This window comes from Ovis canadensis, chromosome 3, assembly GCF_042477335.2.
Source record: "Ovis canadensis isolate MfBH-ARS-UI-01 breed Bighorn chromosome 3, ARS-UI_OviCan_v2, whole genome shotgun sequence".
Taxonomy (NCBI): domain Eukaryota; kingdom Metazoa; phylum Chordata; class Mammalia; order Artiodactyla; family Bovidae; genus Ovis; species Ovis canadensis.
In genome coordinates, this window is record NC_091247.1 from 5,759,361 (window position 1) to 5,782,016 (window position 22,656).

Consider the following 22,656-nt stretch of genomic DNA (forward strand, 5'->3'; position numbering starts at 1 on the left):
CATTTCTCCGAGTTTCTTGCCTCCCCGCCTCTCCAGGTCCTGCCCTTCCCTCCCCAGTGAAGCTTGAGCCTCAGCTTTTTACACCCAAGTAGTCCATCGGGATGTTTTGCTGAATAAAAAGCCAGAATTCTGCCTCCAGCTTTGAAAATACCAGTGTTGCCCCCCTGCTCCATATTTCCAGAGTGCTGATCACGTCTCAGAGGACGTGGGAAGAGGGCTGGGGACACTGAGACCCACAGGGAGGCCCCGTCTCGCCCACCAGGCCTGAGTTATCCTGCTCCTGGGTTCCGGCCTCAGCCTCGGCCTGCATCTCCCTGGCGCCCTCTGACAGACCCACGGCAGAGGTGGCCACGCACAGCATCCCAGGGGACTTGGGGCGCAGACCCACCCGCCCATGCACAGCGCATCAGCGCCAAAAGCTCACGCTCACACACGCACGTCCACTCCGTGCTAATTCCTGCCTTTGATCGCGGCCTCTAGCCTGTCATCACCACTCAGTGTTGACAAAGCAAAAATAAAAAATAAAACGAAAGAAACCCGCCCTGTCATTTGGACTCCCCCCCCACCGCCGCCCACCCGCGCCGGGCTTGGCAGCCCCCACCCCCGCCCCCGCCTTTGTATTATGGGTTTATGTCAAGGTATGTTGGATTCTAAATTAAATGTCAGCCCACTGTACGCTTCTGCCTCCAGCCGCAGAAAATGAAGAGCCAGCGCTGGAGACCATCCAGTTGTTCCGCTCCCTGTGCCTAACCGTGAGGGGTGACAAGCCCATTGAATCACCGCATGGTAGCTTTCCATGCCGTGGGAAGCCAAGATAAATTTATTTTTAATGATAAATGTAACTGTCAGAGTGAAGTTGAGACAGCTTTACAGTGAGAGTCAAGCGCCCTTGGCAGCGCGGGGCAGAGGCTGGGTGGACGAAGGCCAGAGGTCCCAGCCTCCCGGCCAGCCGGTCCCCATGAGACAAAGCATATTCAACATTCAGCCCACGTGTGCTGAGCTCCTGCCACAGGCCGGCTTCCCAGCGCTGGCCCAGCGCTGGCCAAGCAAGAGGACAGAGGCGAGGAAAAAGGAAGATGCACTCCAGCAGTGAGGAGCCCTCGGTTCACATTCTGGCTCCATCAGTTGCTGTGTGATCTTGGCTGAGGGACTTAACCTCTCTGAGCCTCAGTTGCCTCATCTATGAAATGGGTATATCGATAACATCCACGGGCTTTTGTGGAGAACCACGTGAAATAAGATCTATTGCTGATGAACGGTACACAGCACATGAAAAATGCTTTCTGAATGGTAGCTATTATTTATATCATTTTTGCTAATAGCACTTTTACCCAAGTTATGTAACTTACCTTTGGGAGTCAATTTTGTCATCCGTGAAACAAGGATAACAATATCGCTCACTTATGAGGGTGGCTGGGAGGATGCTGTGTGCCCGGCGCAGGGCCGAGTGTAGGAATGAGGGGCAGTGGATCCCAGCGAGTCGGACAGCAGTAACCTGAATGTTGTTGGCCCGGCATCTCCGGCCATGCTCATCTCCTTGATGAGAAGGATCTCCTCCTTTCCATCCCTCTCAGGCTGGCAGGCCTCATAGCCTGTCCTGTACCCCCCCCCCGCAAAGAAAAGGGGGTACCATGCATCAGGACCCCACAGCCATCCCCTCCTTCACACTACGGTGGGCACCTGGCCAAGGACAGCTGATGACCTATGAGTGACACGTCCTGGCTCCAAAAGATGAGCAGGATGAATCAGAGCCCTTCTTTTGGGAATTTCAAAATCCCCCACGAGGGATTTCTGTTGGTGCGGCCATCATGTCCAAGTGGCCAAAGGCAGGAAACACAGGAGCACGGGGAATCAGCGAACCAGAGGGAGAAGGGTGAGGGGATGTGTAGGGAGTGGGCGGGGTCCCGGAGCAGCTGCCCTGAGGTCCTGGCTGGAGTGCCCTGGTCCAGCCCTGATTCCACTGAGCACACCTAGGCTCCTCCCGGGGGCTCTGTGGACACCAACTAGGAAGTTAGGGGGAGGGGCACTGTCCCCTCTGTGCGGTCAGCTGCCCGTCTGCTCGTATAGACCTGGAGCACACAAAGAGGGCGGACCCTCCTCTCCCCCAGACAGGGCAGCTTGCAAGGCGCTGCGCAGAGGCCAGCGGCCCCCTTCTTCTAGGCGGGCTCTTCTTCTGGGGGAACTGAGCAGGGGCCACCATCACAGCGGGGGTCATGGGCGAAGACCACTCCCACACACGCACTCACCACACCCCGCACTCACCACACCCCAGAAGGCAGGAAAGTAAGGAATCTGTGGCCCAGCGCGTGAGACAGGCTGACCGCAAACAGTGCTCGGAGCAGCCGCTAGGTGGCCCCCGCTTACCTGTCCAACCGCCCTTCTGCAGGCCTGGGAGCAGGACCTCCGGCTGGCGTCCTCTGGTTGATACCTGCCTGTGCCGGGGAACCATCATTTCCCATCCTCTGCCTTTGCTTTACGGCTTCACTGCCTGGAATGCCTTGCCCCCAACATTCCAGGTGTCTCCACCTTCACAGCCCAGTGCCCCACCCCCTCCTCTAGGATGTCTTCCCCACCCATCCAGAGCAGATACCCCAAAAGTCTGCTGGCCCTTAGCACTCCCTCCACTCACAATCTAAGCTCAGGGTCCCCCAGAGGGTGACCTTCTGTCTGCACAGTGACGCTTCTGGAGCTTACCTCCTCTTCCCAAACCGGACTCAGGTTTGCAGTTCCCGCCTCACGTCTGCAAACCTCACAAGTCCCCATTTAGAAGGGGGAGGTGGCAGTTTCTTGTTCAGTGAGGAGACCCAGGCTTGGAGAGTCTCCTCAAGGTCACAGCAGGAAAGTCTGAGGTCTCACCCTGCCAGGTGTTTCAACGCACTGTCTCTCAGAACTTCACAAGGGCCCTCTGAAGAGGCTGATGTTGGCCCTTTGGCAACCGTGGGGAACCCGAGGCTCAGAGGCACAGCTGCTAGCCCCAGGCCACTCGGTCACCACATGCCTCTCCGCAAGGCTGATGGCCCCCCTGCCAATCCATTTAACCTACAGGAAAGGCCTCAAGTGAAAGATGACATCGAGAAAGGGCACAGGGACCAGGGCTCCAACCCAGGTCCCCGACTCCCAGTCGATGCTGGGGGACCCAAACTCCCAGGCGGCCGACTGCCTCCCTTGGGCCTGGGGAGTAGGCTGCAGGTAAGGCTGGTAGACAGCTCTGGAAGGAGGAGGCGGCTGGCAGGTTGAGAATCCACCTTCCGTGGGTGAATGACAGTCCACTCGGATGCCAGGGGCAGCGAGTGCCCCCCAACTCCAGCTTTCAGGGCCCCCCACCCCCAGGCATTCTGCTGCACCCGTGAGGGCTCCGGGAGGGGACGAGTACGGGGCGACAGACTGGGAGCCGGTGGGAGAGAGACGGAGACGGTGCCAGGGAACAGCCTGGCGGGCCAAGGCGCCCCGGGAGCCTGAACACAGCTCTGCGGAGAAGCGTGGGGAAGGGAACACGGGAGTCTATTCTGAAGCTGGGGGAGCCGAAGATGGGGGGGCCCCGGCAGAGAGGGGCGGGGGAGGGGCAGTCGGTCAGGCTCTGACGGCGGCCCGGGGGAGGGGGCGGCCGGCCGGGAGCGCGGCCTCGGTCGTGTGGGCGCCTCCCGGTCAGGAGTCACAATAGCAGCTCGTTAACAGAGCAGATTAAGGACTTTTGTCAATTACCTCAGAAGGCTACACCGGGCGGATTAAATGCTTTTTAAAGTGCTGCTGGTGGGAGGGGGCGACTAAGAAGCCCCCTCCCGGCACAAATCCCTCCTCTCCCGGGCAGAGGAGGAGGCGGGGGCCGAGGCAGCGCTGGGCGCGCCCGGGGAATGCGGGCGATCGGCCGCGAGCGCGGGCAGAGCGCGGAGCGGCTCGCACGCGACACCGCGGGCCGCCTGGGCGAGAAGAAGGCGTGGGGCCGGCTCTCCGTCCGCGAGCACCGGACGCAGGCCTACCGGCTCTGGCCGAGGAGCCCCCAGGGCCGGCCTCGCGCGTCAGGGTCGGGAGAGGGCGGTCCCTGGTGACCGGAGACTCCGGGCCTGGGCGCACTTGCCCCGGGACCCGGACTCAGATCTCGGACACCCGCAGGGGGCGCCCTTCGGCTGCCCCCGCCCCCGGACCCCGCCGGGTCTCAGGGTGAGCCGCTGCGCCTTGAGGGGGCCGGGAGGAGCGCGGCGCCGCTCCCCGGAGACCCCCGAAGGCCCCCCGGGGGCGCCCCCGGGGCCTGCCCGGCGCCGCGCTCCCTGCGCACGGTGAGTTGGCGCGGGTCCGGCCCGAGAGGAAGTTTGCGAGGAGGCGGCCCCCGGGGTTCTCAAGCCCCTCCGGGCCCGGCGAGGGGAGGGCTGCCCGCGGCTCTTTGCTGTCCTCCCGGGCTGGCCCCGGGGGTCTCGGCCGGCCCGCCTCTTCTCTGTTAATTAGCCTTTGGGGAGGTGGAGTTTCCCCATCGCCGTCCGCGGTGTGTGCGTGTGTATCAGAGGGAGAGCGGGGGAGCAATAAAAGGCAAAGAGAGTCCGAGACAAAAAAGACACGGAGATTGAGAAGGAGGGAGGGAGGAGGGAGGAGCGCGCAGGGGAGGCGCGGGAGCCGGGAGCGGGGACGGCGCGCAGCGCGAGCGGCGGGCGGGCGGCGGGCGGTCGGCGGCTCTCGCGCTCCCGCTCCCGCTCCCGCTGTCGCCCGCACACACCCGCGCACACGCCGGCACGCACACACACACGCACACACACACACTCGCACACCCGCCCGCTGGCCCGGGCCGTCCAGGTGCGGGGCACCGAGGCGGGAAGCCGGCGAACAGAGCGAGCCCGCGCCCACCTCGGCGCCTTTGCGCTCCGCAGCGGCGCGCCTCGCCCAGCGTCCCCGCCAGCGGTCCTGCCGGAAGATGGTCAACGACCGGTGGAAGACCATGGGCGGCGCTTCCCAACTTGAGGACCGGCCGCGCGACAAGCCGCAGGTACGCGCGGGCCCGGGGCGTAGGGACACGGGCGTCCCGCGCGGTGGGCGAGGCGGTGGCGGCTCCGACCGGCGGGCTGGGCACCCGGGCTGGAGTTTGGGGCGTACCTCCCGTGAGGCTCGACAGGCCCGAATTGGGGCGGGCACCCTCCTTGGCTCCAGAGGAGACCCTTGAACTTGGGGTTCGGGCTGCCGATGGGGGCGGCACCCCTGCAGGAGCCCCCTTGCTCCTCCAACGGATTCAGGTGCACGCCTGGGCAGAGAAAGTAAGGGACCCATAGAGTTCACAATGTCACCAGCCCTTGAGCGCGAACCTCTGTTTCCTCATCTCTACAATGGGCATCTGAACCATTTACCAAGTATCCCACCCTGGGTAGCACCCCATGCTAGGCGCCTGGCATGCGACCCCCTCCCCCTCATCTCCTCTGAATCCTCACCCTTTAGCCAGCCTATCCCTACCCTCATACAGCAGAGGGTCAATAAATATTTGCCTCCTGTAAGAACACTGGATATTGTGATTCTCCAGCTTTAAGACAAGGGAAGCAGGATTCAGAGAGAGTTGCTTCTGCCCCAGGCCTGTGGCTCAGCTGGGATTTGAACCCCGGGTCCTTGGGCTGCAGGTCTGTTCATCCCATGCGTTGTGCTGCCTCTTCAGGGGGCTGTGGAGGATGCCCAGGGCTGTGCACTGGAAGGCGGGTGAGGGCAGAGCTCCAGGGCTGGCCAGAGAGGGGGCTAGGGATGGGAAGCCGAGTGGAGGGGCAGCCCCGGGGCCGCCCCAGGCTGGGCTGCCAAGGGACTGGGGCAGGCAGGCGAGATGCCGAGGTCTGCTAGCCAAGGAGAGGAAATAATGGAGCTGCCCGTTTTAAATTTCAAATTTCTCCCAGACAGATGTCATTGGGGAAGGAACAGTTCTTGTTTGCAGAGGCAGGAGGGGGGTGGCAGGGGCGGGCCTTGGCGGGCCCCTCACTCTCTCGGGAGCGGGAGCGGCAGCCTGAGCGAGCGTTGTCTGGAGCCACATGCCTCCACACTTTGCAAAGCCCTTTCCCAACCGTCTGCACACCCTCGCTGTCGGCAGCAGCCTGGGTGGGGAGGCAGGGGTGCACGTGCCCTTGTCGCAGGAGGATGGTGGCGCAGAGAAGTCGAGGCATGCACCCAAGTCACACAGCATGTTAGCGGGAGAGCAAAGTTTCAAAGCAGATCTGACTCCGTCCCTCTCCCAATGCATCCTGGTCCATTCTCCTTTCCTGTGAGCCCCCTTACAGGTACTGACTGCTTGTCATTTGCCAACAAGCAAATGACATCAGACTGCCTGTTTCCAAATGTTTGCTGCCTCATCGTCCCCCAAACACACACACACACACACACACACACACACACACTTCACTCAGGGAAACCCTACATATACTTCAAAACCTACTCAGATGCCACCTCCTCTAGGAAGCCCTCCCCGATGCCTGATGCCCCTTAGGCTCTGCCTTGATTCCCAGCAGCATTTAGCCTGTGCCACTCAGCTGCCTTTATCTCTGCCTTGGTCCCTAGCCTTGGTCCCTCCTCTAGCAGGAGCTCCCTTTGGACACATACTTCTTCTGGGCCCCCATCCTGGGGTCTCCCCCTGGATCCAAGCTCCTGTCTTTCCATGCAGCTCAGACTGGGAGTTGAGGGATTTTTGCTGAAATGAACTGCATGAAACCCGGCCAGGAGGAGCTGGGAGAGCAGCGAGTGCTGATGTGTCTCAAGGGGAGGTGGCTTCTGGGGGATCTATTTGAAATGTGGCTGTAAGGCCTCCTGGGTCAGCCCTGGCCTCTCTGCTGCGTCGTGGGGTATATATTCCAACTGCCACCAGGCCAGAGCCCAGCTGTCTGCCCCTTGGCATCGGAGGCTACCAAGAGCTTGTGGTCCCAGCGGCCTGGGCCAATATCAAACACCACCTTCTCACTCCACCCCTTTGGTGATCCCACATGTAGACAGGCTGTCCCATTGCCAGCTCCAGGCTTGTCTGAAGCTTCAGGTAGGAGGCAAGCCCTTTCCTGTGCCCACTGTCAAAAGGGAGCCAGGGTTCCTTTGGGCCTGGCCTTCTGGCATCCATCACTTCTAGTTTCATCTCCACCACTGACATGCTTTGTGACTGGGTAAGTTACATCCCCTCTCTGAGTCTGGACATTACCATCTGTAAAATGGGAACAGCAATCTCTGCTTCCTCCTCACTTCACAAGGACTTAACAAGAGCTGAGTGAAATAATGGTGTGCTTTGCAAACTGTCAAGCGCTGTACACCCTTGAGGAAGGTGGTTCTCAGAGCAGCCTGACCCCTTTGCCAGGCTGTCAAAGTCCTGATCGCCTCTTTGCCCACCAGGGAAAGCAATATGACCACCCAGTTCCCTCCAGAAGGCTCTGATTGAGGTTCTCTAACAAGGTACTTCCTCCAGAAAAGGTCCCAGAGCCACAGTCTGAGTGCCAGCTGTGCTCATCTGCATAACTTCTCGTTTCTTAGTCAAACCACTCTAGGAGTTTGGCAGCAGGAATGATCGACCCATTAAACAGATGAGGAAACTGAGGCTGAGAGTTGCAGCCAGGACTTGAACTTGGGTGGCCGATGAGCCTTGTTGGGAAGACTAAGGGAAGAGAGGCTGGCTGCCCTTGGCTCCTCCCACTTGTGCGCATTATGTAATTCTCAAGGAGAGGGCTCTGGTACCTAGTGCATGGTTCTCCAGGGCACACACCGTACCCACTGCCACTGAAGGGCCTACATCCAAGTGTTGCTGTTTCTGCGGACAGCCTCGGGCCGGCTGTATCCTGGGCCTGTCCAGCCTCAGCTCCTCATTTGCCAAGTGACCTTGGACAAGGTGCCTACTTCATTAGAGCTTCACTTCTCCCCCTGTGAAACCAAGGGGCTCTCACACCCTTAGGGCAGCAGGTGATGGTGGGATATTTGCCAGGAGTTCAGAGTTGCTCAGATAAAAGGACCCAGAAATAGTCATAATTCTCCTAATCTTCTAGTGTGGGGCAGAAAGTCACCCTGTAACTATCTCCTCTTGTTGCAGGGGGTTGAGGGGTCGGGGAGGCTCATTTCTGAGCAATCCCTGAGTCAAACCACCCCACAGGGAGATCAACCTCTGAACCATCCCAGGCAGTGTCTCTTGATATTTTCAAAACTTTGAAAAATATTCCATACAGGGAATACAGTTCTCATTGGGAAGTTCTTCTTGATGTCTAACCTAAACCCTGCTGCATTTAATTCACTCAGTGGCTATTTATAGAGTCGCTCCCTCTTCTAGGAGAGACAGCTGTAAACCTGTGCCTTGGGAACTTAGAGTCTCTTGGGAAGAACACACTCGCATCATGGGATTATGACAAACCACGATGGGCACTATAAAGAAAACCATGCTGCCTCTGTCCTCATTGCCTGGGCTTTGGGCAGAGGTCACTGTGTCCGGGTTGGAAGGGAAGGAGGCTGAAGAGAACAGGGCCTGCCAGTCAAGGACTCCTTTCTCCTTCTGTTTCCTGAGCCCCTCCCCGTGGAGCTCACCCCCAGCCCAGCGTGCGGCAGTGATGAGGAGGCTGGAGGCTGGGGTGGGAGGTCAGAGATCACTCTGGCATTTAAGCTGGACAGTGTCTGCCAGATCTGTGACACCAGCGTGTGTTGGGGGAAATGACAGAGGGGGCGTCCCGGGTGATGCTAGTGGTAAAGGGCCCGTCTGCCAGTGCAGGAGACTTAAGAGGTGCAGGTTCGATCCCTGGATGCAGAAGATCCCCTGGAGGAGGGCATGGCAACCCACTCCAGTGTTCTTGCCTGGAGAATCCCATGGACAGAGGAGCCTGGTGGGGCGATATGGTCCATAGGGTCACAAAGAGTCGGACACGACTGAAGTGACTTAGCACGCAGGCAGGCGGCTGAGAGAGCTGGGCAGGAGTGGGGATGGGGGGAGGGGGCAATAGCAGAGGCTGGGGGTGGGGCGGGACCTGCTCCTGAGGCCTCCGCAGCCCCATGGTGGTCTGAGCGGAGCGTCCTGGGTTCTTTGCCATCAGGAGGGTCCTGGGCCTCTGGGTGGGGTATTGGTTGGTAGGGCTGGGAGGAGGTGGGGAGGCTAATGGGGAGATGGTTGCTGTGATTTTAAAGCAGACGATGCGGCTTGGACCAGATCAGGGCTGGGGGGCCATAGGAACAGAGGGGCCCTGGGGATTCGAGGAGGTCAGAGTGGACCCAGCCAGGTGCTGGCTGGGGGTGGGGATGAGGGAGGGGAGCCCAGGGAGGTCCCCTGTTTTGGAGAGGGCTGGTGAGGCTGATATCATCCCTGGGTGGAACTCTCAGGAGGGCTCAGGTTTGAGGTGGAACGAGCCTGGTTTAGGGGTCAGTGGGCTGGAGGCCTGGAGATCTGAGGGGTGGGGAGGGTGAGCAAGACCCTCACAAGACACATCAAGAGACCCTCCCTCATCGGAAATGGACTCAGAGCTGAGTGCTCTCTGAGGAGTGACAGGGCTGGTGGCTCAGCTCCTTTGGGAGGGGTGGACACAGGCAGTTCCCAGACCCTTCTCTTTGTCCCTAGAACACCTCTGGCCAGTCTCCTGGGGCCTTCCTGGTGGCCTGAGGCTTCAGATGGCCTTCAGCGTGGGTCATGTGCAGAGGCCTCTGGCAAGACAGAGAGCTCTTCCCCTAGGACTCATAGAGTGAGCCAGCAAGCCCTCTTCCTAAGTCTTTGGGACCCCCCCCCCAGAATTTTGAGCAGAACAACCACCTCCTCTTTTTAAGGGATCTCTGGGACGCTCCTTCTCCCAGGGCCAAAGCATCAGAGCCCAGCCCAGGTCAGGCGCTGTTTGCCTGGCTGGGGGAGCAGATGTGCGTTCCTGGGGAGAGAGGAGAAAGTCTCCCGCAGGGTCTTTGGGCTGGGCAGGGGCTGGGCTGCCCTGCTCGCGATGATCCACAAGCCTAGGTGCAACTCTGAGTCTCTGCCAGGCTCAGACCATACTGCCGCACCTTGGCTTTCCTAATGCAGACCCACACAGTGTGTTTCTGGGGCTGGGGTGCTCCTAGGAGATGGGGGCTGGGAGCGGCTTGCACCTGGATCTCACCTTGCCTGGCCTCCCCCTGGGGGAGGTTTTCTTCTTCCCACTTTGCTACAAGGAGTGTAGTCTCAGCCTGCTCGTGGGACCACGACCCAGCTCCCTTATAAACACAGGGAAAGGGGCTTCCGTGGTGGCCCGCTGGTGGCCCCCTGCACACTCCCAGGGCAGGGCGCACAGTTTCGATCCCTGGTTGGGGAACTAAGATCTCACATGCTGCACAGTATGGCCTTAAAATAAATAAGACGTGGGGTACAGTGCAGGCAGAGCACTGCCACCGGGAGCCCTTTCTTCCAGAGCATCTTGGTCTCAGCCAGACCCCGTGGCCATCCCTGGAGGCTGGGGACTCAGAGGAGGCAGTCAGGACGCTGCTCCCCCTCTAATGAGGCAGCTCTGGGGCTTTCTCCTCCTGCCTCCCCTGGCGTGAGCCCACCGTGTCCTACCCTGGCTGGGGCGTCCTGGGCCGCCTTGGACCGCGGGCCAGCACTAGGGCTCATGCAGGGGACGAAGCCACATTCCCGCAGCCGGAAGCTTGCACAAGTGTTTAGCCCCAGCAGCAGGTCTCAGACCCTGGGGTTCCTCGAATGCCCCCCACCCCCGACCTGGGATACTTTCCCAATCTACAGGCTCCTTGCCCCTGGGAGGTGGGGACCCCAGGCATGCACCACTCTGCCCTGGCCAAGGGCTGATGAGTTACATGCCAGCCCCCCGCACGCTCCACTGGGCGGCTCACACCCGAAGCCCCCCTTATGGTCTTGGATAGATTTCTTTGCAAGGCACGTAAACTGCAGCCTATAAAAGCGAACAGCACTTCATGTTTAAGGTGATCTCTGAAGACTGATTCTCCTCTGCTGAGTGGCCGGTTTCATCTCCAGGCTCCGGCGTCCCCCTGCCCCTCGGGGGAACCCCTGCAGCATTCTCCAGTGTGCCCCCTCCTCTGCACCCTTGGCCTTCCCACCAGGGACCTAGGGCCTGGGTGGAAGCAGATGCCCAAGAGGACCTGGGGACGCACACGGGGGACGTGGCTGGCCGCTCTGCCTCCCCAGCTGGGGACCTTAACACTCTCCTGTGGAGGACGGCACTCAGAGCTGCTCAGGGCAAGGTGTCTCGCAATGGAGTCCGGGAGGGGACTGACAGGGACTCACCAGCTGACACAGGGCTTTGTCTCAAACCCTGGCCAGGCTTCCCACAAGGCAGGACTGTGGTTGGATGGTCAGCAACAGCCGCACAAACGGGCGATGGGTTTGAACCCAGTCAACCAGGGCTGGGTTCAAATGCTCCTGTGACCTTGGGCAAGGCTCTTCTCTCTTTGAGCCTCAGTTTTCCCATCTGCAAAATGTAACCAACCACAACAAGGGGATGTTTGGAGGTTTCAGTGGTGGGAACATAGCATAAACTCAAGTGATAGCGGTAACAATGCAATGTCCGCCCCATGGATCCTGCTGACTCGTGGCAAGGTTGGGGCAGCCTGGAGGCCGCCTTCATTCTGTGCCAGGCCATCCCGGGTGGGCACAGGGCTCAGCATGGAGGTCATGACCCTTTGCCCTGCCAAGCACCATGGGTGCCAGGGCTTTCACCTCCTACGCCAACAAGGTCATGGAGAAATGACCTAGCCCGCCCGTCCTGCCCTCCATCCATCCAACAACCAGCCGCTCTATGCCTTTTGGGGGAGGGTGGGGCTCACGGTTTAGAGCGGGTTTCCTAGACCTGGGCTCTGCAGGCCCCAGAATTCTAGCTTCCCTTGTATCCACATCATCTCCAAGGGGATCATGCCCCCAAAGAGGGTAACAGTCATAGTCCATGGGACACGAGGTCCCTACAGGCAAGGCTGGCATGACTGTCCACTGCTACCCCTCAGGGACTGGCTTGGACCCTGGCTCGAGGGGAACACCAGGTAATACTGAATGGATGTTTGAGTGAATGAATGCAGTCAAAGGCGATGACTGTATTTGTTAGGGAGGAGCAAGGGCTGTGAGGAAACACTGAGGAGGAGCCTCACCCAAACTGGGAGGAGGGCTGAGGAAACAGTCTAGGAAGGCTTCCTGGAGGAAGTGACATCTAGCTGAGCCCTGAAGAAAGAGAGTTTAGCTGTGGAAGAGAAGGAGGGGAAGCTGATGCCTCAGGCTGAGGGAGCAGCCTGTGTAGAGCTGGTGGAGGGAAGCTGACGTGTTCAGGTCTGGCTGGAGTAAATCGTGCCACTGTGTGGAGTCCCAGCATGTCTGGGCAGGTGTGGGGAGAGGTGGGGTAGAATGTTGAGTCCCATCACTGCAGGGACAGGCTAAGGAACCCTCTCCCTTGTCTCTCCAACAACACAGACCCCTGACCCCCTCCTCCTCTGGTGCCAAATGGGAGATTCAGGAGTTACTTGTAGAATTTGAATTTAGGGAAAAGTAGCTACTTGCTCTACCATATTTTCTCATAGAAAAACATTGTATAAGAGGCTGTTTTTTTTTTTTTTTTTTTTTTGGCTGCATCCTGCTGCACATGGGATCTTAGTTCTCTGACCAGAGATCAAACTTGTGCTCTCTGCAGTGGAAGCATGGAGTCTTAACCACCGGACCACCAGGGATGTCCCTAGAGGCTATTTTATGGGTCACCAAGAAAGAAAGTTGCCAATCACAATTGTAAGATCCTCCCATATGTCAGAGATGTTGAGATATGGAGACAAAAAAAAAAGCGGGGGGAAGGGACATTCTAGCATCAATGACACAGAAATAGCACTTTGGGTGGAAAATAAAAAACCCGACACCTCCAGATGCTCTGTGCACACTGATCATGAGATAATAAAAGCCGCTAATATTTATTGCGCAAACAGAGTGTGCCAGGCATGGCTCCAAGTGCTTTAATATACTAACTCATTTAAAGATGCCTCTTGGATTCAGAAAGTTGAAAATGTGGGGAAAATTCAGCGCTTGGACATTCCTGGCCCCGGGAAGAGGCGGGAGGCGGGGGTCCAGTCCTAGCCCAGCTTCTCATCTGCAGGGTGACCGTGGGCAAGCCCCTGGCCTTCTGTGGGCCTCAGTGTCCCCGTGTGTCAAAGGCTGTGATTGCTCCGCAGGCTTCCCTTGGGCCGTGAGTGATGCGGGCCAGTGAGTCTGGATTTGTGCTCCATCACGGTGCCTCCTTTAATTACAAGCTGCACTGGGTCCAGGGGGTGGAGGGGTGCTTTGTGAAAGAGGGGGAGGAAGGAAGGGCAGGCAGGAGAGGAAAGGGGGTGGGGAGGTGCTCAGGAGGCCACCCCCGGCCTGGGGACTCACGGCAGCCTCGTGGGCCTGCAGTGGCTTCAGGACGCAGGGTGTGGGTGCTCTGGGTTGAAAAGACCTACAGTGACAGCAGCCCGTGGCCCCAAGGCGTCCGTTCCGCTGAGACAGCGCAATGATTGTAGCATTGCTGGGTCACCATCGCAGCTCTCCCTTCCCGAGTCTGCATGGGCGTTGGGCACCTGCCTATGGGGCAGGTGAGTCACCATTGCCCCCATTTGACAGATGAGGACACTGAGGCTCAGGGAGGCGAAGACCCTCACTCAAGGTCACCCTGCTGAAAATGACAGCTTGGGGACCTGAGCCTGGCCTGTCTGGCTGCAGAGTGGCAGTCCACCTCCCGCTTGCCCTTACCAGACCCGGGAGGGCTCCACGTGCGGTGATGTGCCCGCCAGGGGCAGGGGCAGTGTGGGAGAAGGGACTGTCCCTCCATCTCCTGGCTCTCTGCCCTGGTTCCTCTTGTCGCCATCCCCATCTCTGTCTCCCTGCCTCTCTTGCCTTCTTGGGGGGCGGCCGGTGCGGGCCTGTTTCTCTGTCTCCCTTCTGGGGCTCTGTTTCTCTGAGACTCCCCTCCCTCGTCCCCCAGAAGGAGCCTCGCCCAGGCTTCACAAAGGCCAGAGGGCCCTGCCCGAGGGTTGGAGCCGGAGGCCCGGGCCTGCCCCTGATGCTGTCCCTTCTCTCTCCCACCTGCCCTCTGTCCTGTCTGCGTCCGTGTGCCCGGGCTGGCCCGCAGCGGCCAAGCTGCAGCTGTGTGCTGTGTACAGTGCTGCTGTCCCTCGCCGTGCTGCTGGCCGTGGCGGCCACCAGCGCCGTGCTGCTTGTGAACCACGCCCGCGCGCCCGGCACGGCGCCCCCGCCCGTCGTCAGCACCGGGCCGGCTGGGGCCAACAGCGCGCTGGTCACCGTGGACAGGGCCGACAGCTCGCGCCTCAGCATCCTCATTGACCCGCGGTGCCCTGACCTCACCGACGGCTTCGCCCGCCTCGAGGGCGCCCAGGCCTCTGTGCTGCAGGCGCTGAGCCAGCGCCAGGCCGAGCCGAGGCTGCCGGGCGAGCAGGAGCAGGAACTGCTGGACACGCTGGCGGACCAGCTCCCTCGGCTGCTTGCCCGGGCCTCGGAGCTGCAGGCCGAGTGCTCCGGGCTGCGGAAGGGGCACGGTGCCCTGGGCCAGGGGCTCAGTGCCCTCCAGAGCGAGCAGGGTCGCCTCATCCAGGTAAGGGTGGGGGGTCTGTGCCTCCCTCAGGATCTGGGCAGGGGTGGGTGGGGGGGCTGCCACCACCTGCTGGCCCTGCTGAGTGCCTGCTGCCCACGGCGTCACTCTGTCCCAGGGCCAGGGGCTGTTGTGATTCCCGTCTGCGGACAAGCAGATGAGGCTCAGAGAGGTGGGAGTCTCACCCCAGGTCACACAGCTCGTGCAGCCATCCTGGTGACCTGGGTGTTAGTGTGGTCTCCATGGCAGGCAGTAGTCCATCCATCAGTCAAATCCATCCATCGAGTCAAATCCAGGCCTGGAGGGGCTTCCCAGGCGCACCTGTGCCAATGGACACAGGAGACGCAGGACGTGGCCTCCATCAGGCTAATAGAAGTTCAAGGTCATGTGGTGCTCAGTGGCAAGCACCCCCACCCTCGGCTGTGCCATGTGGTCAGAGAGAGCTGTACCCGCTCCGCCAGGTCACCCCATCCACTGCCATTTGACGCCCACAGCCTTCCAGGGAAGGGGGGTGCCAACTGAAGAGCTCAACCCGACCCTTAGTGTGTCCCCAACACCTCCGCCCCACTCCAGCCCCGACCAGAGCCCAGCCAGGTAGGTCCCAGCACGCATCAGTAGGTCTGGGTGAAGGGTTTCTAACACTGACCACGCTTGCAGCACCAGCAAGAATCTTCCCCCTCGTGGAGTCAGGGTTCAGGATCAGCTCACTGGGCCTCTGCCGTTTTCCAGAAGAGAAAACTAAGGCCCCAAGGCTTCTGTTCCGCTGAGACAGCGCAATGATTTGTAGCATTGCTGGGTCACCACAGCAGCTCTCCCTTCCCGAGTCTGCACGGCGTTGGGCGCCTGCCTATGGGGCGGGTGAGTCATCATTGCCCCACTTGACAGATGAGGACACCGAGGCTCAGGGAGGCGAAGACCCTCACTCAAGGGCACCCTGCTGAAAATGACAGCTTGGGGACCTGAGCCTGGCCTGTCTGGCTGCAGAGTGGGAGTCCACCTCCCGCTTGCCCTTACCAGACCCGGGAGGGCTCCACGTGGGGCGATGTGCCCGCCGGGGGACAGTGATATGCCTGAGCGGGGCAGTGATTTGTCCGGGGTACAGTGGCCAGGTCTCCCCAGGTGGCACTAGTGGTAAAGAACCTGCCTGCTAATGCAGGAGATGTAAGAGACACAGGTTTGATCCCTGGGTTGGGACAATACCCTGGAGGAGGGCATGGTAACTCATGCCAGTATTCTTGCCTGGAGAATCCCCTGGACAGAGGAGCCTGGGGGGCTACAGCCCATAGCGTCACAGAGTCAGACACGACTGAAGCGGCTCACTACATGCTTGTGCACAGCGGCCAGGTCAGGCCTGGCATCTGGCCTCTGGAGCATTGCCCAGCCTCCAGCCTTTACTCTATCTGCTGCCCACCCCCCACCCCCATGACTTAGGTCCTTAGGGACTGGGAGGCGAGCCCCACCCCTGCCATGGGTCCAGCCCATTTCCGGACACGTGAGATGGCCAGGCATTTGGTCACTCACCAGCTCAAGAGTGACGGGCCTTTTCCCTCCCCCGAAGGCTGCAGCTGGAGAAATTACAGTCCTTGTCATCCTGTCAGGGTGACTGATGGGGAGGCGGCCTCCCCATCCTGGGGGGGTGTTCAGCTGCCCTCCTGCTGCCCCTCCATCTGCAGCGGCCCTGCCCCTCATCCTCAGGGGTCGGGGAGACCTCCAGACTTTCTGGGGCATCTGGGCACCTCACTTCGCTCTCCCCGTGGCTCAGCCCTGGACAGCCTGGCCCGCCCACAAACACTCACCTTCAGGGCAGGGGCGGGGGACTGGGTGGGAGCCTTGGGCCTCCCACCCGCTCACCTGCACGGAGGCCTAGAGCCATCCCCTGAAGACTAATGGCTCTTCTGGGGCCCAGCACTGCCTCGGCTCACCTGATATATTCACTTCTCACAAGAATGTTTAATTTGACTCATTTCCCACAGACTCAAGGTGATTTCAGAGACCATGTGTCTTGCAGAGCCATGCTGCTATAGCTCCTAGTTCCCCTTCTAAGAGCTTCCCAGACCCTCCGCTGTCAGCCGGAGACCTGGGCTTCTCAGAGCAATGCCCACAGCACTCCCTGTTGGAGTGACCAGAGCTGCTCGTTAAAAGGCATGTCCCTGGACCTCACCCCCAAACCCCCGGGTCCCAGCAGGTCCACAAGCACCTGGGCGACTCCTGTGCACTGATGTACAGATGTCTAAGACCCATTGGCCCGGGAGCAGCAGAGCTGAGTTCCTGCCCTCACGGTTTGAGTCAGTAGAGTCAAGGCTTCACTGAGGACCCGCTGTGGGTCCCTGAGCACCTCCAGTGCCCTCCCTGGGCGGGGCACTGCCCTCCTCACCAGTAACACGGGGCTAGCACGGTCCATGCCCAGTAGGATGCTGGCACTCATAGCTGTACTGGGCTCGGTGGGCGTGTGGCACGTGAGGGACGTTGTCTACGCATTCCCACTTCCTTTATTAAGATGGTAGCAACTTTGTAAGCTGAAGTTTCGGCCTATGGGCAGCCACCACTGAAAATCTTTTTTTCGGTCCACACTGTGTGTAATAAACACTTTGCAGTACAATAGCCCCTGGAGGTGATGAAGTGAAAGTGAAAATCTAACTCTTTCAACCCCATGGACTATACAGTCCATGGAATTCTCCAGGGCGAAATACTGGAGTGGGTAGCCTTTCCCTTCTTCAGGGGATCTTCCCAACCCAGGGAGTGAATCCAGATCTCCCGCATTGCAGGAGACTCTTGACTAGCTGAGCCACAAGGGAAGCCCAGGAAGTGGAGGGAATCGTTACCCCCATTCTACGGAGTGGCAGACCGAGGCTCAGCGTGGCAAAGCGACTTGTTTAAGCTCCAACAACTGAGAAGTGCTGGAAACAGCAGCTCGGATTTCACTGCCTCTGAAAGTCGCCAAGTCCTCTTGAATGCAGCTGTGCGGCTCAGCGAGCAGGGACTGACTTTCCCCATTAATTCGGGGCATGTTTTTATGTACATTTTCAACTTTAATCATTTGCTGGTTTAAACTGAGGTCTTCCTTGCCCGTTAGCAAGAACTGGCTGTGCCTGAGTTTCTCGAGTGTGTCTGCCTCGTCACAGAAGGATGGGCAGTACAGATTCGACTGAACCGATGGGCTCGGTGATCTTTCCTGCTCACATCCCGCAGGGCCGCCCCCTGCCCCTGCTCCCTGGGGCTGCCTGCATCCTACCGCAGGGCTCCTCCAATGGGGCTTGTCTCCAGGACACTGCAATAAAACCCCGGGAGAAAGCTGCCACCCCGCCTCAATGCTCTCTCCACCCGTCTGGGTGCCTCTTTCCCGGGCCTGAGCCCCCACTGAATCACCTGCTCAGCAGGGGGAAGCTGACAAGGAAACTAAAAGCTTTGTCGGGCCCCTGCTCCCGGACAAGCTGAGAACCATATTTTGTGAACTGCTGGCACCGTATATTTCTATTTCCCTTCCTCGAACGAGCTATTATCTGGCCAGTGACAGATTTGGTGTGTAAAGACCCAGCAAGCTGCATGCTCGCTGGCTGACTGCAGTCTGCCTGTGACCCTGCCTCCCTCCCGCTAGAGCCCTGGGGTGGGGAGGTGACAGACCACAGACCCCTCAGGCATCAGGCACAACCGAGAGACCCCAGGTGGAACAGAGCTGCACTAACTGAGCCCCAAACCTCTGGACTGCGATCACAGTGGGAACGGTACAAATCAAGAAAGAAGCATGAACACATGCTGTCGTGAACCTTCCCCCCTCCCCAGAAAACAGGGCCCACCACGGTGGTTCGCGGGGAGGAGAGTAATGTGAAAGGGGTTTAGTTACCCTTCCAGGGTTATTTGAAAGTGATTGGAGGAGGGTCCTGAGCCAAAACTCAAAATCAACACCAGAGCCTGGGTCCAAATCATCGCCCGGCCTGCCCCCACCTTAGGCTCCCTGCACGATGGCACAGCCCTGGGTTCCTTTCCTGCCAGTCAGCCTGTGGGGGACCTCCCCTTCTGGGCCTCAATTTCCCCATCTATAACAAGGGGATGACACCTCAAGCCCTTCCACCTGGCAATGCTATGGGGTCAGGTGAAGGGGTGGACATCAGGGGTGCAGGCCTCCAGGGTCCCACCTGTGGAGGGCAGACCCAGCACCCCTGCTTTGTAGCCTTACTGGGTGATGAGAAGAGATGTTGAGTGAAGATGTTTTGTAATCTGGAAGGTGCCTCATGAATCCCCATACTGAGGCAGGCAACCAGGTGCTGAGTGCTGAGTCCCTGCTGGGGGCCTCACGCTGTGACTGATCCCCAAGGCACCTGGGCCAGAGAGGCTAGGTTAGCCCCATCTCAAGGCTGGGTTAATCACTCACCTGCAGCCATGTAACTGGCAAGTGGGTGAGCTGGGATTTGAACAGCGGGGTCTCGTTTAGTCAGTTCAGCTGGGCTGAAGGCACAGAAATGGATGAAGAACAGGGCCTGCGGTGTCTCCTCCCACCTGAGCCTCCGTCCTTTGCACACCGGGGCTGAGACCACCGTGGGCGGTGGCCAGAGTAAGCCAGGAGCTTGAACCAGGAGAGTGCCTCCACCGTGAGGACTAGTGTGTGTGTGCCAGAGCTATTGCCTGGTGGTCCACTCACGGGGTGAGCCACACCCACATGGTGCCCCACCCACCTGGAACCCCACCCACCCAGTGCCCACAGGCACCTGGAGCTCCACCCACCCAATACTCCACCCACCGAGTGCTCTTCCCATAAGTGCTCCACCCACGGAGTGCTCCACTCACCAGGAGCTCCACCCACCTGGAGCTCCACCCACCCAGTGCCCCACCCACCCAGAGCTCCACCCACACGGTGCCCCACCCACCCGGAGCTCCACCCACCCAGTGCTCACTCACCAGGAGCTCCACCTACCTGGAGCTCCACCCATCTAGCAATCCACCCACTGAGTGCTCCGCTTACCCAGGGCTCCTTCCACCCGGAGCTCCACCCACCTGGAGCCCCACCCACACAGTGCCCCACCCACCTGGAGCTCCACCCACCCAGGGCCTCCACCCACCTGAAGCTCCACCCACCCAGTGCCCCATCCACTCAGAGCTCCACCCACCTCTGTGCCCTACAGCTTCTCTCTGAGAGCCAAGGCCACATGGCTCACCTGGTGAACTCAGTCAGCGATGTCCTGGACGCCCTGCAGAGGGACCGGGGGCTGGCCCGACCCCACGTCAAGGCTGACCTTCAGAGGGCACCTGCCAGGGGATCGCGGCCTCGCGGCTGCGCCAATGGTGAGTGAGATGGGGACTGCCTTCCTTGGATGACCTGGGTGCCCAGGTTCATTCCCACAACGTCCCCCACCTGCCCAACTGACAAGGCTACACTGCTTCTGTGTGCCGAGGACTTCCTGCTGCCGGGCAGCACTGAGCACCCTACCTATACCCTCCTGTTGACCCCTCTCCCAGCTCGATGAGGTGGAGCTCACTGCACCCATTTTCCAGATGAGGAGAGTGAGGCTCAGAGAGGGTGCTCACTCACCACATCCGCCCAGGGAGAGGCAGAGCCATAGTCTGCCCCCAAGGCCAGTGCTCTGGAGCCCACCTGACACTGCTGGACAGACAAGTCAGAGACCCAGGGACACAGGAGAGTGGGCAGGAACGTGAGTGCGGGGCCCAGTGCCCTGACGGTCTTCCCTGTCTCAGGCTCTCGGCCACGTGACTGTCTGGACGTCCTCCTGAGCGGACAGCAGGAGGACGGCGTTTACTCCGTCTTCCCCACACACGACCCCGCCGGCTTCCAGGTCTACTGTGACATGCGCACAGATGGAGGCGGCTGGACGGTGAGTCTCCCGGGGTGTGCGGCAGGCTGGGCCAGGCCCTGCCTCCTCTGGGCCCTGCAGGTGGTCCGGGCAGATGCCGGGGTGACCCAGGAGGCTGTGCACATGAGCCGGGGTGCTCTGCCTGGCCCTGCCCAGGGGCTCACCAGCCATCGCAAACCTGCCTGTGATCTCACCAAAGCCTCCATAGGGCAAGTGGGGGGCATGTGCTGACACGTGGGGGCCACTTAGGAGCAGGTGTCAGATCCCGAAGTCTGAGTGGAGCCGCCTTCCACTCCCTGAGCCTGCAGCCCCCGCCCCCACCCTGGGCAGTGGTTCTGGAGGGGTGAGGGGGTTGCTGAGGTTGGGTCCTGGGACTGTCGGCTGCTAATGTGAGTTCCAGGGTGGAGATTTTCAGTTACTCAGTAGATGGTGCGTGTGCAAGAGACACAAGAGGCAGCACGTTGCTGTGAGCAGAGCCCCCGCCCCCAGGGCCTCCTGGTGAGGAGCCGTTGCCATCTCCTTGCACCTCCTGGTTCCTGACCCGATGGGAATTGGGAGCAATGGAAAGGCAAGGGTGAGAGCCGCATGTGGCCCAAGACCTCCCCGGGGCCAAGAGAAGGAGGAGGTGGCGCGGCGGGGCAGAGGCTCTGGTTTGAAGACCTGGAGGTCTCCTAATCGGCCAGCGGAGAAGCCCCTTCTACAGCAGGGTTGACACACAGGTCTCCCCCTGTCTGCGCCGCAAGTCCTCAACTCTGCCTTTGCAGGGGGAATGTAGCCACAAAACTAAACACCTGGGGGGTGCGTGCTGGCATACAAGGGTGAGGGCAGCGGGGTCGGCCAAACGGAGCAGGAGGCGAGACGGGGAGGCCGGAGCGAGGCGGGTGGGCAGGGCCCAAGCAGATGCTCTCGGAGGGCAGAGCTGCCATCGGGAGCTGGTGTGAGAGCCGCTGAGAGTCCCCCGAGGACCCCGAGACAAACATTCTTCTAAATGTCCCTACAAGCTCCGGAGAGAGGAGCGTTTAAATGCACTGGACTCACATCTGAGCCTAAAAGCACTTTTGTTTTCCCATCTTGGAGCATCTGAGTTATGGCCTCCACCTCTGGGACCCCCTTGGCGGGCAGAACAGCTCTGATACACCAGCCAGAGCCGAGAAATCAGAGTTAAGGGTTAGGACAGGCTTAATGAAAGACCAGGATGCCGGCCCGGACCATGCATCTTCCACTTGGGTGGAATGGAAGCCAGTCTCCCGGGAAGTCAATCAGGGTTGGGGCCGGGAGGCGGGTAATTCCTTGGGCCTGGGCTTCGGGGGTGATGAGAGGGGAGTCGATGAGGTGCACAGGCTTGCCCAGCCCTCCCGCCCAGACACCTGGATCAGCCAGCCTGGAAGAAAGGCCATTCTCAGCAGAGAAGGGCTAGCGAGGCCCACAGACGTTAATATCCATTTGGGCTTCCGTCAAAAGCAATCTTTTCCCGGATACCTCTGGGCATCTGTCAGGATCACCTCCCTGCCACACGGAATCTCTCAGAAACTCAGTTGCTGTGTGGGAGGGAGCTGGCTGCTGCTCTGCTGGACCCTGATACCATCCATCCTCATTTAGGCTCCATGTCCAAACTGCCAGGCCTCGAGTGCCAACACGGGGGACAGGGTGCCTGGGGCCAGACACGCCAACCAGAACCTGCTTCCCAGAGAGCCGGAACTGCAAGAGGTTGGCACTCAGCATCCCTGTTTGCCTAGGGGCACTTTACAGTGGCCACTTTACTGTGGTCCTGCTGGCACTGCTCCAGCCCTCCTCCAACCCCTGGAGACCCACAGGGCTGCCTCAGAGAGGGCAAGAGGTTTGTTCAAGGTCATCCAGGTGGTGCTAGTGGTAAAGAATCTGCCTGCCAATGCAGGAGATGTAAGAGATGCAGGTTCATCAGTCCCTGGGTCGGGAAGATCCCCTGGAGGAGGGCATGGCAACCCACTCCAGCATTCCTGCCTGGAGAATCCCACGGACAGAGGAGCCTGGCTGGCCACAGTCCATAGGGTCGCAAAGAGTCAGGCACGACTGAAGTGACTCAGCACGCACGCACCTGGCAAGTAAGCAGCCCAGCCTCACGCAAGTTCGTGGAACCAGGCGTCACTTGTCAGTTTACGGCTCAACCATGGGGTGACAACCACCGGCCAGAGGATTTCGCAGCAAGGTGCCAGCCTGGCAGGGAACTAGACAAGTCAGCCAACCTGTGTGGGGGCTGCAGGGCTAGGGGTCCAGGGAGACCCCAGAGGAGAGCCCCCTTACCCTGTCTGGGGCAGCCAGAGAGGCTCCTGGACTGGGAGGCTGGGGCACAGGGGGATGAGGTGAGAACAATGTCC

At 60.0% G+C, this 22,656-nt stretch overlaps 1 protein-coding gene across 1 annotated transcript in view; it reads left to right on the forward strand.

Annotated features, from left to right (window-relative positions):
- Positions 1 to 4,900: 4,900 nt before the first annotated feature.
- Positions 4,901 to 22,656, forward strand: part of FIBCD1 (fibrinogen C domain containing 1) — a 31,053-nt gene continuing 13,297 nt past the window's right edge. The window contains exons 1-4 of the mRNA XM_069586268.1: positions 4,901 to 4,972; positions 14,022 to 14,501; positions 19,616 to 19,775; positions 20,187 to 20,323. Coding sequence (XP_069442369.1) covers positions 4,901 to 4,972; positions 14,022 to 14,501; positions 19,616 to 19,775; positions 20,187 to 20,323 — 849 coding nt within the window. The remainder of the gene's footprint in view (positions 4,973 to 14,021; positions 14,502 to 19,615; positions 19,776 to 20,186; positions 20,324 to 22,656) is intronic.